General features: G+C 44.6%; 1 protein-coding gene across 2 annotated transcripts in view; it reads right to left on the reverse strand.

Annotated features, from left to right (window-relative positions):
* huwe1 (HECT, UBA and WWE domain containing E3 ubiquitin protein ligase 1) overlaps positions 1-16,747 on the reverse strand; it is a 37,494-nt gene that overhangs the window by 9,075 nt on the left and 11,672 nt on the right. For both annotated transcript variants that reach the window (XR_008904790.1, XM_056732328.1), the window contains exons 29-65: positions 16,519-16,735; positions 16,245-16,367; positions 15,189-15,426; positions 14,772-15,116; positions 14,554-14,676; positions 12,497-12,592; positions 12,068-12,337; positions 11,749-11,901; positions 11,490-11,617; positions 10,522-10,603; positions 10,264-10,440; positions 9,679-9,832; positions 9,021-9,418; positions 8,714-8,909; positions 8,462-8,629; positions 8,174-8,322; positions 8,006-8,072; positions 7,660-7,883; positions 7,249-7,460; positions 6,992-7,174; positions 6,677-6,849; positions 6,453-6,592; positions 6,286-6,361; positions 6,097-6,195; positions 4,943-5,070; positions 4,699-4,858; positions 4,324-4,552; positions 4,027-4,205; positions 3,864-3,953; positions 3,621-3,781; positions 3,400-3,445; positions 2,354-2,710; positions 1,900-2,110; positions 1,655-1,779; positions 1,351-1,574; positions 789-1,183; positions 21-675 (exon numbers count right to left, since the gene is read on the reverse strand). Coding sequence is in view for 1 of the 2 variants with exons in the window: in XM_056732328.1 (XP_056588306.1) it covers positions 21-675; positions 789-1,183; positions 1,351-1,574; positions 1,655-1,779; positions 1,900-2,110; positions 2,354-2,710; positions 3,400-3,445; positions 3,621-3,781; positions 3,864-3,953; positions 4,027-4,205; positions 4,324-4,552; positions 4,699-4,858; positions 4,943-5,070; positions 6,097-6,195; positions 6,286-6,361; positions 6,453-6,592; positions 6,677-6,849; positions 6,992-7,174; positions 7,249-7,460; positions 7,660-7,883; positions 8,006-8,072; positions 8,174-8,322; positions 8,462-8,629; positions 8,714-8,909; positions 9,021-9,418; positions 9,679-9,832; positions 10,264-10,440; positions 10,522-10,603; positions 11,490-11,617; positions 11,749-11,901; positions 12,068-12,337; positions 12,497-12,592; positions 14,554-14,676; positions 14,772-15,116; positions 15,189-15,426; positions 16,245-16,367; positions 16,519-16,735 (7,151 nt within the window). In the remaining variant the exon portion in view is untranslated. The remainder of the gene's footprint in view (positions 1-20; positions 676-788; positions 1,184-1,350; positions 1,575-1,654; positions 1,780-1,899; positions 2,111-2,353; positions 2,711-3,399; positions 3,446-3,620; positions 3,782-3,863; positions 3,954-4,026; positions 4,206-4,323; positions 4,553-4,698; positions 4,859-4,942; positions 5,071-6,096; positions 6,196-6,285; positions 6,362-6,452; positions 6,593-6,676; positions 6,850-6,991; positions 7,175-7,248; positions 7,461-7,659; positions 7,884-8,005; positions 8,073-8,173; positions 8,323-8,461; positions 8,630-8,713; positions 8,910-9,020; positions 9,419-9,678; positions 9,833-10,263; positions 10,441-10,521; positions 10,604-11,489; positions 11,618-11,748; positions 11,902-12,067; positions 12,338-12,496; positions 12,593-14,553; positions 14,677-14,771; positions 15,117-15,188; positions 15,427-16,244; positions 16,368-16,518; positions 16,736-16,747) is intronic.

Raw genomic sequence — 16,747 nt, forward strand, 5'->3', positions numbered from 1 at the left:
CCTAAATGATGCTCTTGTACCTTGGCTAGTTGTATAAGGGTGTCCAGTACATGTCGACAGACAACAGGAGCTGCCTGTGGGTGGATGTGAACCGTTGATCCACCTCCTGCCCCAGAACAGGCCACTCCTGCTCCAGAAACTCCACTTCCGAGCCCTCCCGAGCCCATCCCTCCTCCCGTTGAATGTCTCTCCGCATGCTTCCTGCCCGACGCTCGTTGGATCTGAAAGATGTTGGTCCTGCATCCCAGAGCTGCATCCATGGATACAGACAGCCAGGAGAGCTGACTGGAGCTGCGCGATTCCACTCTGTTCAACAGCTCTAGAGAGGAAGATGAGGATGATGCTACACTTGCCTGCGGGGACGAAGAGGAGCCTTTTCCACCACCAGAAGAGCCCTGGGCTAATGAACGTTTGCCACGGGACTCTTCTATACGTGTGGTCTCCAAGCAGAGCTCGCTCTCGCTGCTGCGCTGCAGGATTGACAAGAGACTGCGAATAACCCAGCCACGTGTCTGTGAGTGGTAGCACAAGTTACGCAGCACTCTGTGGAGACGGCTGGTGTTCAGCTTGGGCTCGTCCACAAACAGCAGCACTAGTAGGCAAGACAGTGCCTCGTGGTCCAGTAGGAGACGTCCCCGGAGGCGCAGGAGCGAATCGACATTAGAACTAGAAGGGCTAAATTTCACAACAAACAAAAGCTTTATGAGAAACACAATGCACGTGATCCATTCAATAATACTTTAAGGCTGTATTTCAAATTGTGTTGTATTCATCTTCACTAAACTCACCGGCTGTGGTTTGCGCTTCCTCCTACTTGAAACGTCCCTCCTCTTTGCACGGCCAGTCGTGTGTACTGTACCCCACGGTTGCCACCCAGTCGGCTGGTAAAGGCAGGGGAGCGTAGAATGGCGGACAGGGCTGAAGAGGAACTGTGTCCAAACAACCTTTCGTGCATCAGCTGTCTCTGCCTGGCTTCCTGTTCTCTGCGCAATGCTGCAGCCTCTGCTGCGATGTCTGGGGGCATGACCGCCAACACACTGTCTTCCATGTCCTCCAACACCGATCGACGCAGCTCAGAGGGCAGGGTCTGGATGAACGTAACGGGGTCCAGAGGTTGATCGCCCTGAGTGGGTTGCTGGGATAACTCACGCCTCTGCTGCTCCGCACGCTGCTGGGCCAAGACCTGAAGACAGAAAAATCATAGGCACGTTTCTATTAAAGGTATTTTAAAGTCCATAAGTTAAACGTAGTATACACACGTTTAAAAACATTTCTTCAAAATTCAACAGATATTTATATATTTAAAACCCATAATATCACAGCAGGCGCATGTGATGGATGCTGTCATACCTCCTCCTGAATTGCAGGTGGTAAAGCGGCCAGGAACTCTGGGCTGACCTCCGTCACACCCAGCCCAGCACCCAGCAGAGCAGCAGCTGCAGATGGGAGTGAGGAGACCACAGGAGGGCGAGAAGGGGGTCTAATCCCAAGCTGGTTCTGCAGAACCTCTCGGCGGATGTCCTCGGGCAGTGCAGCCAGGAAAGAAGGGTCCACACCTTCTGGTAGGTTAATACCTGTAGGGCAGTGACCAAAAATGATGTCAAAGTCTGGTTCTATGGCATACATAAAATGGCTCTATATATCAATCACTGACCTGCCAGAGGGTCTTCCTCCTCATTGCTGGTGGATGGGAGGGGCTCCTCTTGTATGGCTTGTGATTGGCTATCTGCACTGTCACTTCGAGGCATGGTTTCACCAGGAGAAGAAACAGACGTTGAGCTAGAAAGACCACCACAAAAGTTGAAACAAAGATTTCTTCCTAGTCAAAACTCCAAGTTTTTTATTTCTGATCCAACCCCTTTATTTTTCCTGTGCAATTACTGTGAATTAACTGCTTACCCTGTTTCTGCATCTGTCTGCCTGTCTGTGAGCCCGCTGTCACCACTTACTGACAGTTCCTGAGACATGTGATTTGGTGGGGCTGAGCTGGCAGCTGGCTCTTCCTGCGTTCCTGAGGCAGGACTGCTCGTATCCATGGGCGAACCCTCAAGCTGAGATACACCCACTGGCACAGGCTCGGAGCTCTCAGCAATATCTGGACTGAGAGAAGCTGAGACAGACACAGCAGGGACGCTTCTGTCAGTATAAACTTGACCGGACATTTCAAAAGTAGCGCAAAATGAGGAAAATACATGCAGTAGTTGCATGTAGAATGCAGTGGGATTAATCTAGTGTTTTGACATTTGTAGAAACAGTTTTTTGGTATATTGATGTGCAACATGGGATCCACCTGGACGTGAATTGTACTCCACATAACCACAGTGTGTGAATTCAGGATTCAAAGTTAATCTACCTTCCCTGACTGCATCCAATGCTCCTCCTCCTGCTCTCTCACCAATAGTGGGTGCAGGTGACATCTCCATCTGAGATGCTTCTGCCTCACAATTCGGCCTATCGGGTGCAGAGAGCTGAGGAAGCCTAGCCCCTGCCAAGGCCCCCTGAGAATCAGGATTGGAGTCAGCCAGAAGCAGCTCTGCGATTGGCTGGTGCACCTGCTGACTGATAGCGGTCTCCAGAGACACAAGGGCCTGCTCGTGGAGTGCAGGGGTGGTTGGGGTGACTTCACCTGAAGGGGGCGCTGTGAGGAAACCCTCAGAGGTGCGAGGAGGGTCCAGACAGGAGGACACCCCACCCTGGGCTTGTTCTCCTTCTGACCAGACAGAAAGGAAGAAATAAATCGCATTAACATTACATCAATATAATAAAGGTCATTAATGTGAAAACTCTGAACACAAGCAGTACGTGTAAGGTCTGCAGTGAGGAAGGCAGTAAATTGTATAGTTATCTCCTTCGAGGGCCACACGATACTGATCCCCTACAACAACACAACTTACTACCTCACCACAACACAGCCACTGTGGGTTCACTCAGTCAGAAAATTACATTTCATACACAAATTACAAACCCTGGCAAAATAATAACCTGATGTAATGTAAACTCATTTACATTAAACTCTTTTGCAAACACACTTGTTATTCATAACCGAGCAGTTGCCTAGCAACAATTGATAGATTAAGCAATTGACTGTTGCCTAGCAGCAGTTGCCGCAGGGATGGAGGAAGGTGAGATGATCATCCAGTTGTCGAGCGGTTACCGTGGGAAAGACAGTAGACTGTATAGTTATCTCCCAGATCTGGTGTGATCCTAAAACTATACAAACTACTACCTCACCCCACAGCCCGCAGAAGAACTCATCCAGAACTTGAATTATTCATCTAATACACAACAGATGTTTCCAATATCTCATTCCAGGAGTTTAAGATTTGACCTCTAAATAAAACATTCCTCAATATTACCACCAACTTCACTAACAAAAGCACAAAAGATGCAACGGTTTACCTGCTGTGTTTTGGCCCACGCCATTGACCGTTCCAATCGCTGAGCCCTGTGGGAAATAAAAGCAACTTATCACACTTGCTGTGAAATGCACATTAAATTTGGCATGTGACCTGTGTCCTGACTCATATCTCTGTCCCTGCCCTAATTCAATACAGACGGAATCCAAATCCCGCTGCAAATATGTCCTCTCATTCTCTCCTCTAGCTCTCAATTTCTCTTACCTGCAGACTCTGCTCCTGGGTCTCCTCGCCTGTTGAAGAAGTCTCATTCTGTTTGGCTGTCTCCTCCTCTGCAGCCAACTGTCTCCGCCTCTTCTCCCTCCGTTCTTCTAGCTCCTCATCGCGCAAACTCTCCAAGTGTTGCAGGATGGGCACCTTTACCACTGTGAGACAAGAACACAACACATGCATGAGTGTTTGGCAAACAACAGGTGTCATCCTATATTCATTCTGAGATGGTCTCACCCGCCACACAGTCATGCATGCTCTCAGCATCCAGTACTTTACACTCATCAGTCCATCTAGTTAAGGCTGTTGGTATACTGGAAAGGGTGCCTGCAGAACAGAAGGGTTTAGTACATGCATCTGTAACCGTTAACTGAAAGCAGCGTGTCTGTGGGGGACTCACCGGCTTGTCCTCCAGTGCTGCTCTGCTCATGAAAGAAGTCGTCCAGCAGTTCGTCGTCTGAACGGGCGATAATGTGCACGTCCTCATTGCCCACCAGAAGACGGGCACGTCCTCTGGACTGCAGGGGCAGAGAGCTAGATAGCTGTAGGATATCAGCCGCAGCACTAGGGCCCAATAATCTGAGACACAAACGCGTAACAAAATCTGTTTACAAAGTAGGTTGCAGTTTTTGTGCCAACAAGCAGAATTTCAGGTTCAGGTTTCAACTGAAATTCCAGTTCATTTGGGAAACCTCACCTCTGCAGGATGAGCGGAGGGTTGGGTTGGCGGTTTCCAGGGTAATGTACGTGGATGGTGTGTCCTGTGTTGGCTGTGAGCTGGCGGAGAGATCGTTGGCTGCGGCCCATGCCCTGAGCCAATCTGCTGCTGGTGCTTGATCCTCCTAGAGTCAGAGAGCCGTGGTCAGCGTGACGCACCATCAGAGGATGAGAACTGGGTATGTTTCCTGGTGACGGAGGGATGTCTGCTGAAATGTACATAAGACAAAAAGAAAAACATTAAATCAAACAAAAATAATTTAAAGTATACTTTGGCATTCTCAGCCAATTTGACAACCAAAGAATACCTTAATCTTAATAGTGGATAAAAAACAAATAACCCTTAATGACTGACCTGATGTTGAGAACATGTTATCGAACTCTATGATGAGGTCATCGTCGCGGTCAAATCTTTCAAAACGAATGTGTGGGGCCGCATTGATATCAGGAAAATCTTCATCCAACTCCATTTCTGAGCCCTCATCATCATCATCCTCATCGCCCTCTTCGTCATCCTATAGATAAAGAGTAGATGATACCATTTCTACCCTATCACATGAATGAGAACTGGTTGCGTTTATATTTTAATCAGCTGTTACCTGATCCTCCTCCTCTTCTTCCTCCTCCTCCTCCTCTTCATCCTGACTGTCCTCATCCTCGTTACTGCCGCTGGAGTCTTCCTCTTGTGTGTGCTCTTCATCCTCTGGCTCTAGAATGTTCATAGAGTCTAAATCATCAAAGAGAGAAAATAATTGAAGAACACCTCCTACAAGACAGATTTGAGGAGTAAGAAGAAAGGGTAAAAATAAGTTCCCAGCATGGACCAGAGACTGGCCACAACAAATAGCTAGTACACACAACATGATAATATTTGGGTGGGGAAGAGGGATGCAAACTCATTGGGGTGAAAAAAGGTGACAATGCGAGACCTCTAATGCTTATACATATACAGTCATATTTTATATATAGCTATAGACATAACTATATAACGATTACAATAACGATTATAATTTGTATATCATATTATTCAGTGCACATAATCAGAATAGTCCATGGTCTTCTAAAAGTGCCAAGGATAGACAACCACACCAAGAGATCATTTGCAAAACCAGATAACTAATTTAAACAACCCAATTGTTTAAATGATATTACTTGGAAATTTTGCAAATAAACTTCACATTTTACTCAATAGCTAACAGTCACAGCTCTAAACATGAATGAACAACTGTCAAACTGTCAAGGCAAACAAACCACTGCACCTTTACCAATTGCTAAGTGACGGTTGTGTTGCAATAAGTCAGAAAGGCGCAGGTGCTGCGAAATTCGACTACATCTAATATTGATTCATGAGTTGAGTATGTGTGCTCAAAAACATAACAGGAAGACTGGCTGGTGATTTGACATCATTACCACAACATCTGCACATGATTCTCATTTTATAATTCACCGCGACCCCTTCCAAAGACTCACATTCCGCCCCCCTCATTTTCAAAAACTCATCGGATCTACACGAATCACTACTTATTTAGGACCCAAAATGGCAAATTTAATCGAAAGATGGCAAGTTGGCATCCCTGTGTGAAGGCCAGCTGTAGCATTTAAAATGCACATACTCAAGACATAAAGCATCTACCACTGTTTTACAATATGAGAGCAAATCTCATTATGGATTAAATTGGTGGTTTCTTCCCCAAGGCCATTTACAAAGTCACATCATTCAGTTTTAGTTCATATTGCAAGATTCACATCCTACCTTCTCTATTGGCCTGCAGAGTGGAGGCTTGACTCATATTGGAAGGAGCTTCATCCATCAGCACGTCCTCCTGAGATTCGTCCTCGCCAGAACGTCCCACTGATTTACAGACAAGCCGTTTAGAAACACATATCCAATACACATAGTTCGCTTTTGCTTGTATCTCTGCCCATGAATCAAACCACTCACCAATGATGGTGCTATTGACAGTGCCTGCGTCCCTCTCCAAAAGTTCATCTATCAAATCCACCAACTCATTCTCCACCTACAAGGATATATGAATAAGAAACACTGGTGAGAATGGGAGGGTTTTCAAATGTTGAGAAAACAGTATTAGAATCTGCTGCACATCTAACCTGCATGGCCTGAGTGCTCAACACCTCGGGCTGCCCAGCGATCACCACAGTGTCTCCTTCGGCTTCACCATCCATCAGGTCCCCATCTGTGGCTTGACCACGGTCACGGTTACCTACTGGCTCAGCCTCACCTGCCTCTCCTGCGGACAATATCAATCGATACACGCATAAGTACATGAGCTGTACTCCTATCGAGTTAAAATGCTTAATGATATGAGTGTCACCTTGATCCTGGGTGTTGCTGTTACTGTCCCTGACTGTGCCAACAGTGTCATGCTCGGTCTTGTTCTTGCTAGATGCCCCTTTGCCTCCAAACAGGCTGCTAGGCTGGTTCACGATTCGAGACAGAGTTTCCAAAGGCTTAAGAGCAGCATTTACGGTATTTGCCATGTTGGGACTGCAGGAAACCAAAAGCACCAATTAGATCCCTTATTGTAAAAGCTAATAATAAGTTCACTAGCATACAAAAGGCTGCAAATCTAAGAGACATTGAAAAAACCAAATTATAAAAAAATTAGAAGACAGGGATAGGGTGCTACCTAGATAGATCCAGACTATGAGGCACACGGGCAAGGTCATTGACAAGGCCTTTCTTGAGGAAGAGGCGGATGATGTTATTCATGCCGTTGTGCTGGGTCTTAGCTGTGGCTGTGCTGTAGAAGCTGGAGGTTGAAGGACACGACTCCATAATGGTGCTGATGATGCACATGACTGCTTGCAAGCTGCAAAGAGAGATAAACTTCAGGTTCACTTCTGATTTCGTTTTTAATTATACGGAGCAAAGAGCTACACTCACCGAGCATGTTTCTCTGTGCCCTCTGCCATGCCCAGTGCCCTACTCAGAGCAGCTTTGACCTCATTGACCAGAGCGGCCTGGGCCTCAGTGCCCGTGCCAGCAGCAGCAAGGCTGGCCAAAAACAGACGTGCGAGTGCAGGTGTGTCCTTGTCCTCAGAGTTCTGGGTGTGTGGGAGCAAGTGATCCAAAACGAACGCAAGCACACTGCAATCCTACAAACACAAAGAATCGAAAATGGCATAATACATGATAAAGTAAAAACTTTTTAGGCAACTCCTTCAAATTTTTTACATAAAAAGTAGGCATAGCTCTTGAAATAGTTTAATGGAAATGGAGTACATCCATTTGCATACATAATGGAAATGGAAAGTCAAGCAGCTTTGGTGAAGACTCAACCCTGAAATGACCCACCTCCTTAATGAGTTCAGACTGGCCAGCCGTGTAGTTGTAGGAAGTGATGAGCGTTGCGATTCCCACATAGGACCGTACCAGCTCTGCAAGCAGTCTCAAGATGGTAGAGGTTGGCATCAGGGGCTTGCTGGCCTTTGCTTTAGCAGCACGGCTCTCCTCTGAAGAAGCTCCCTTGTCTCCCTCCTGCTCCTTTTTCTCTTCACGCATTTCCTCAGGCGTGGAGGCTTTAGAGAGAGAGAAAGAAATACAAATACAAGTGGAAGTTTAAGCAGAGAAATTGCAAAAAGCGTAGCTTATTCACCTTATTGTATCACTGTGACCAAGTTTGTGTGTGTGGGGCTCTCACCTTCTCCTTGAGGAGTTCCGGACTGGGAGGATTCTGCAACAGCACCATCTGCGGCAAACACCTGAGTCTGATGATGTATAATTAACACCCACAGTTAAAGGAGTCCCACATTTCAGAGCACATTATAACATAAATACACATGGGGTTAACATGGGGGTAGACTCTTACATTTATGTGGAAGGCAGACTGCGAGTCAAAGTCACTGCCCTGTCTAGTGAGTCTGTACTGCTGGTAGACATCATCGCCAACATCCTGCAGGATCTGACACAGGTCTTGACCCACTGGTACTGTTGCCGCACGCTCCTCTCCTTTTTCTGCTAAACATACAAATGAAAGAAGACACCGAGCATTGAGTCAAGTAGAACTACTTGTCATCAAGTAGTTGATGACAGCTAGATAGAAACGAACAGTAGAGAGTATTGGTTCTGTTCTGATCCTGACTGTTAGATCTCTTACCTTCTTCTGGAGCATGATATGCTGCTAGGGCATTAAGCATATCATAGATGACTTCTTTAATGGTCTCTGGAATGGTGGGCAGCGGGGACAGTTTCAGGGGTGTGGTCTTCACTAACTGGACAGCGTTTGGACCCTTAATTCTGAAGTTCTCAAACTCATCATCTGAGGCTGAGAAACAAAGAGAAGCAACAGATTAATTGTCTTCTAAACTTCATGTGGAAGACACATGGCTTTAAGGATTTCAAATCATACCGGTCCCAGCACCTCTTGGGGCTGGTAGAGCAATACGGATGCAGCTCTTGGCAGTTTCTGTAAAGCACTCTGGGTTGCGGCACGCAGCTGGACCGAGGACACGCAGGATGTAGTTGATCTCCCTTGAGCCCAAACTGCCTGACACCACACCTGAAGTGGTACTTCCTGCCCCACTGGTGACAGCAGACCGCACCACCTGAGAATTTAGAGGAACAAGTTTAATTGAAAGGATAAATAATTTTAGACAACACACATTTAAAGGCTATTAAATACTGATTTAATTCTAAAGTAAACAGAAACTAAGCACCTTCTCCATGGTGTGCCGCAGAGTTGCTGGGTCTTCTATGATGTGTCGGAAGAGCAGCGTGACCAACGGCGTGAATCCATTGAACCCAGAGCTCTGTGTGAGGTTCAGAATCATGCGTGTGCTCTTAAGCTCAGCAAACATCATAGCATAATGGTGTGTGCGCGTAAGACGCAGACAAAGCCGCAAGGTGGCGTGCAAAGTGTCCGGGTCCACAGGAACACTGATCATGCTGACACAGGCACGGATCAGGATGGTGACCATCTCCTCTGTCAGCCCCTGCACCACAATCCCACTGGAGACAGAGGGGTCCTGAACAGTAGCAGCAGCTGGCGTGACTGAATCTTTCTGCTCCAGATCTTCTTTAGGGGGAGCCATTTCCACAGCCACAGATGTGGAGTCTTAAAAATCAATGAAGATAAATATAATTTGAATGCATTACATAACAGATAACGCACCTAATAAATATATATATATATATATATACATTACCTTTTCTAAATAAATCAAAGTATTTTTCAATATTTTTTAAGATGATAAACCCTCACAAGAAATAAGGTCTCATTTTAAAAATCGCAGATCACACATTAAGGTGGTTATGAGCAAAATAGTCATAGATGATCGTTCTATCAGCTTGAAGAAAAAAACATTGTGTCCTTACCAGTGTCTGTTTGAGTCTCCTCAGTCTTGGCTTTCTGTTCTCCTTCCTCTCTCTCTGTATCAGTAACACTTCCAGCTTTAGAGGGTTTGGGCATCCGTGGCACCCTTTGCACTGTTAACATTACTGGCCGTCTGTTTCCAGTCTCCTCATTCACCTGAAGCAAACATGTAGTGAGATATTTTACTCTGGATTCATGGTCACTGGCAAAGTTCCTTCCAAGAGCTGTGTAAATAGCCACACACTTCTAACGTTGCTCTGGTATAAACAATGAGTAAAACGAGTAAACAAACTAGAAAGTCCATTGGCAGTTTTGTGTATTTTACTTTAGTACAAAACGGAAACTGTAAGAAGTCTTTGTTTATTCAGTTTGTTTATGCTTGATGCATTCTTTCATGCATTCTAAAACAATCTTTCATGGGAAGATAAAAGCAGTGCAAAAGCCTGCAATAGTTATACATCATTCATTATTTTTCGGTCTTGTTTTCTAGAGAACTCATTTTATGTGCAGGTCTTAAATAATTTACAAACAATAAAGTAACTTGAAAGGTCTCAGGGCTGGGTAGAGCTCCAGGATGTGTCTCCTACCTGCACCATGGTGTTAAACTGGACTGTGTATCTCCTACGTCCTGCAGTGAACCGGACGCTCGTCTCTCCTGCCCTCCAGGCAGAGTCTATAGTGCTGTTGTTACTGGCGCTATAGCTGCACCAGCGGCCCGAGCGGTCATCAAACCACCGCCAGTTATTCCCATTGGGCTGCAGGTACTGCAATGACAAAATGTTTGAGCAATTCTTATTTCAGAACAAGAAAACATCATCACCCTTGTTTAGCCATCTGGCACAAACCTTGTTCATCTGGGCTCTACGTTTGGATGACACAGCCATCTTTTCATAGAAGTCAATAAGCAGAAGCACAGGGGTGATCCATCTATAGATAAAATCCAACAAGGTTCCATTACAGTGAACATCACATTGAAAACAAGCTAACAGTCACATGATAAGGCACCAAACAGTAGGGCTGTGCGATTTAGGGGGAAATATCTAATTGCGATTTTTTTTTGACAGACATTGCGATTTGATATGTAATGTTTTTAAATCAAGCTTCATCTCAATATTGACAATAGTGTGCCGCACAGTATAGGTATAGTTACCCTGCTGAAAAAAAAAACAATCAAAACCATTACAAAATTCATTTTTGCAGTTTTGGTTAGGATTGATATAGGAATTACTGTTGTTCTTGCCAACTGCCAGATTACACCACAACAATAGAATCAAAGTATCAGAGTATACAATTATAGTTTTTTTTTTTTCACATAGCGTCCACATCGCATCTTCTTGTGATTAGGTAATCGCAATGTCTCACATCGCGATTCGATTTTGACTAATCGTACAGCCCTACCACACAGGCCTTCGGAAACTGCATAGCTGCATAAATCAGCATGATTATGTGCATATTAACATCTGAACCATGATTGTCATGCTGGTACACAAAGGCAAGTCAATCAATCACACAGTTTAGAGTCAGCTAATGATGCTCTGCCTTTAAAACGCGTTGTAAACAGTCATGGGGAAACTAAATTCTAACTATTTCTAGCACAAGAAACCTTGAATTACAACTTAAGTAGTCTCATGTGAGAAAATAAAATGCTTTAAGAGTGTATACTATAGCCCCAAGTACCCCATTATTCCATTCTTAACTACTGCAGTCTTTTTCTTGCTTGGGTCAGCAGGGCTGGGCTTTCTAGGAATGCTGACGTCTGAGAGAGAACTCAACTACTGATCAGTCATGCAGACAGGGAAGGACAGACACTCACTTGGGCGTCTGGATGTCCTTCTGCTCTTTGGCAGCCTGCAAACAGGGCTGTACCACCTCCAACAGCTTGATCAGCACAGTCAAGACGCCGCTATTCTCCACCACACGTGCACACGACAGTTTCAGCTCCTGCGGCACAGAATGTCACAAACGTCCATCAGTGTGTTTACTTATGCATGCAGAACCGGGATGAGATCTTGGAGTACTTTATTGTAGAACAGTATCATTAAGAGTGGTCATGTGTGCGGAATAAAGCATACCTCAAAGAGCAGTGTGAGCAGGAGGATGCGGGTGGCTAGGTTGGAGGCCTGAGGGAGGGTTGCCATCTGCTTCGTCCACTCAGACACTGTTTTTGTGTCACTGGTGGTGAGCGGCACAGCAGCCTTTATCAACACATCGGCAGCCTCCCATACCTTTGTAAAAACACACAAATACAGTTGAGGATAGGGTCTAAAGCACACCTATGATGCCTAAAAAAGGCTTTGCTGATACAATTTAAGACCCAAAATTCACAAGTCTATTGGTTTACCCGTCATTATGTGTAATTTATTGGTAAAAATGGCACTTTTGTGCACTGACCTGATTGACCACCTGTCTGAGGATGAGGTCTCTGTATTCAGGGCCGTTTCTTTTAACAGCGGTCATGAGAAGGTCACAGAGCCGGTAGACGGTATCCGGCAGCTCATCCAGCAAGTGGAAGCAGCCAGGTAGCATAGAGTCTGTAAACGAATGGAGCTCTGTGGTGTCCAGAGGCTCCGCTTCCAGAAAGCGTTCCAGACAACGTGCCTCTTCCTCTTCCACCCGTTCCCTTGCTCTCCTCTCCTCCTCTTCACGTCGACGAGCTGCTTCCTGATGACACAAAGTTACAGTGGTTTGATTTGTGGCTCTGCTGACGTGCCAAAAAAGCTGCACCAAGTCAATGTGAAGTACACATGTGAGACCTAAACTGTGCTGCTCAGTACTTCCTGCTTCACTGATGCAAGTAACAGAATGAGTGTGTATGCCAACCTCAGGTGAGTCTGAGCGCTGCTCCATGCTAACTTCTTGACCTAGAGACATGGCAATGGCCCGCATCATCTGGTCTTCTTCAGACATGGTGAACTCCTACAGAAACAAAGCTCAGAGTAACTACTAGGGGTGGGAATCATTTAGTCCCTTTTAGGGTCATGATTTGATTCAGAATAAATTCTTGATGAACTAATTAGCATATTTAAGATGTTATGTCATCGAGTCACGCTGGTGCTCCGATTCAGAGTAGTGCTGGTACTTTGCCTTCTCTTAGAACTGTCACATATTGTATTTTAATACAAATGAGTGCCCAGTAAAGCAATTCTCATTGACGTATTCTGCTGACTTATTAGTGCTGTATATTAAACGACAGTCACTTCCACGCATTGCCAAATAGTTTGACAAAAATCATCATACACATTCATTAAAGAGCGTCTATTTGACCAATATCAGTGAATTAGTAAGGGCTGGGCGGCATGACCAAACATTTATATAACAGTGCTTTACAGATTTACACCGTTTTCCCGGTACATGGCAGTATTTTTTAACCACATTTTCTACTGATTGAGAGGAAACAGTGCTGTTGATTGACTTAAAATGCCCTTTTATTCTGTAATGGTGACAGTCTCCCCTATTACAGCTGCCAAGTTTAGACTTCTTTAACAATTGAATAGCATGGGGAGGTAACTTAAAACTCAATATAATATTTAAGCAAATAAATAGAGAACAGGGCTCGAAATTAACTTTTTTCCTTGGAAGCACTGGTGCTCCCAACTTCAAGAGTTCAGAGCATCCACCCAAAAATGATTAGTTGAATAGTTGAAAAACAAAACATTAACAATTATACCATTAAAACATGCATTTGATATCTATTGTGTTTTACATAGTCACCGTGGCTTCATGTATTTCTGAAATCCTATGTTTTAAACATAAAACAAAGGCTTAAATTAGATATTGAAAGGAAAGAATCACATCACGCTGTCAATCCTCCTTACTGACCCTTATTTCTCCTCATAGCATATAGAGAAACAGTTCAAAGTAAAAACACATCATATTATATGCTTCTATTGAGAATATATGAGGGGAACACGATCGTTTTTGGAAAATGTTTGTTCGTGAGTCTATTTAATATAATGTAATGCAAACTTGCAATTGCTACACTTGTGCTGCTGTTCAGCCGTGAGGTGCGTGCTCCCATTGCGACGGGAAAGAAATATGTAACGTTACCGCTCACGCGCGTGATACACGCAAACATCCAAACGCCTCAGTGTAGGACATTTATACAGAGAAACTATGATAAGGTAGTGCTGCGGCATAGAAAGACACATTCTGCGTGAATGGCCGGTCACAGTGTGTCAGTGTAAAGGGACCCGACAGAAACAGTGTCGCGCTGCGCTGCATTCCGCACGTTGTTTAAGCGACATACACCGGTAATGTTGTATATTAAAAACTCATATCAATACAAAAACACACCACACTAGTATTAGTCCCGTGCAGAGAACCCCGTGCGTCCATCTGGCTAAAAACTGTGCATATTTACTGTATTTTCGTGTTCTTAAGTATAAACAGCGACAGGTTTTGGGAAACTCTATTTTGCACATACTTACAAGTCAGCTACAGTATAGTAAATTGAACACGCCGTTTCACCCTGTAGTTCACTCAATGCACAGAGCAGATGCAGAGAAAGAACATCCTAAAAATGTATTAAGTTTATCTTCCAGTTTAGTCCTAAAGGGCTGAATGTATATGCATTTCTCCCTTTAACTAATCCTCTTATATGCTCCGCTGTGTTGTCTTGTGAGGAGTGCAAGGTTCTTGCAGTTGACTTCCGCCTTACTTGTTCCAAAGACGTCACCTTATTACAGTATATTAGTATTAGCATATTATTTGTGAATCGATTCGAATCGCTTGCAGATTAAATCAATATTAATTGTGAATCAAATTTTTCTCCCACCCCTAGTAACTACGCCAGCTTATTCTTACTATGTGCAACCTGTCTCTATGCCCATGGTTGTGTGTGTCGGTGCAAGAGAGAGACAGGTGTGTTAGGGTCTTACTCTGACAGCTGCGCTGAGCAGTGGCGGAGGGTGTGTAAGCAAGTACTCAGTGGCCTGCTCCATAGTGCTGGTGTTCAGAAGAGACTCCGTAGCATGTTCTCTGGAGAAGCCCATGTCAGTTAGCTGCATAGAAAGCAAAGATAATAAGTGTACTGTAATGGTTCATTTGACAGGTAGGCATAAGACTATATTACTTGCGTTAAAGCCCCAAGTGGTACCTGAGTGAGCTGAGCCGGGTTGACTTGTGGCTCTCTGCGGGTTGCAGAGTTGGTCGCCTCCTCTGCAGAGCTACCAGCAGCGTTCCCATTAGCACTTGCAGCCACTCCCTCTGCAACGACTGCCCCTGATCCCGGAGGCCCAGTAGGTCCTGCGGGGGTTGACGAGGAGCTGCTCTCCTCATCAGGTCGAGCCGTCCCCTCTCTTTCTTTGGACAGCCGTTCCTGGATGATGGGCTCTCCTCGCAGAATGTGACACAAAATGGCCAGCATGGACTCAGCCATGCGCCCACCGTAGACCTTCAAGGGCTTACGGTTCCACAGATTACGGATACAACTGAATGCAGCCTAAACAAAGATTGGAGAAATTAAAACCTTTTCTACTTATATTTTATCTACAGAGATTAACAAAATGAATACCTTTTGGGTGACAATTAGGAAACGTAAGGCGCTAAACTGGGGCGCGTTAGGGGTCGCTCCAGGCACTTTAGCAGGTAAAGAATGTGGAGAGTCCAGTACAGTGCTGGGGTTGACCATCTTCTCTACCAGCATCAACCAGGCATCTAAGAATTCCCCTGTTCCGTCAGGCAACTCTGAGTGTTCCAGGCCCTCTGACACAGAAAACTTTCCTCCCATGGACAGGGCCCAGTTAAATGTCCTGAAAAACAGAAAGAAAAACTTGTAAACAACTCAAATATAATAAATATATATAGTAATAAGGAGTGGGAATCGTTTGGTCCCTCACGATTCGATTCAGAACCTATTCTTGATGTACTAATTAGCATATTTAAGATGTCATCGTGTCACATTTGCACTCAGTCAAACTAGTGTTAGTAACTTTGCTCCTACTCTTGTATTTTAATATAACCGAGTGCCCAGTAAAGCCTATCTGTTGTCAGATTGTAAACAAGTACATAATAGTAATTAAACACGACTCATTGGTGCTGTAGGTTAAACAACGAATTACCACATTGTATGACAAAATTATCATTCATTAACTCTTTCACCGCCATTGACGAATTGCTGCCAAAGAAGAGTTATTACAGCAAAAGGTGTTTATACTGTTGTACAGCTGGTGGCGCTGCTCCACACCTTTGGATAAAATACAGAATCTCTGAACCTAGAAAATATGCATTTATCTGTTTTAATGATTCCGAGTGTAATCTGGGTGGAATATTTGACAAAAAAAATGTTATTTAATGAAATCATAGTGATGCATTTTTGAAGAAACCAAACCAAATCTAAGGGGTGATAAAAACGATCAAATGAAGATTGCAGCGTTGGCTGGCAAAATTTTTTTTTTTAAAGGCTGGCAAGGAAAGAGTTAAAAGTCGAAGAATCAATATTAATATGTGAATCGATTTTTTCTCCCACCCCTAATAAAAGCCTTCTAGATCATCAACGATTGGGGGGGACACACTGGCCTTTTTTGATGCACTGGTCTACTAAACAATGAAGAAGATCTTGTCCACTCACTCAAACAAAGCATCATGGCCCCCAGAACAGAAGAATTTCTGCAGCATCAGATGGTAAGGATACTTCCTTTCGTCAAACAACATGGGGGAGGTGAAGCCCACAGAGCAGATAAAGAACGTCAACCTGAATCATGACACAGAAGCACATTTAGAATCCTTTCACATACCTTCAGTAATCACAGTGCTCAGTATGCTGTGGTACATCATTAAAGATACTAGCACTATAGCAATAGCATTATACAAATGCTCTTAATAAAGGAGAAAACTTTAAGCACCTGAAGCGTGGGGTTGGGGTGTATGGAGGTGGCTGCCAGCTCAAGCCCTTGGTTAGGAGTTTAGTAAGAGAGGAAGCAGTGGACCGCGCTGCTGGTGTTGGGGCGGTGCCTGTGCTGGTGGTGTGGTGAGAACGTCTTTGGCGTACAGGTGAGCCCACGCAAAGCTTCACCAGCAACCCAAACAGCTCTGCCAGAGCCCTACCCAAACGAGAGGAGGCTGGGGAAGGAA

Source organism: Triplophysa dalaica, chromosome 20 (assembly GCF_015846415.1).
Source record: "Triplophysa dalaica isolate WHDGS20190420 chromosome 20, ASM1584641v1, whole genome shotgun sequence".
Classification (NCBI taxonomy): Eukaryota; Metazoa; Chordata; class Actinopteri; order Cypriniformes; family Nemacheilidae; genus Triplophysa; species Triplophysa dalaica.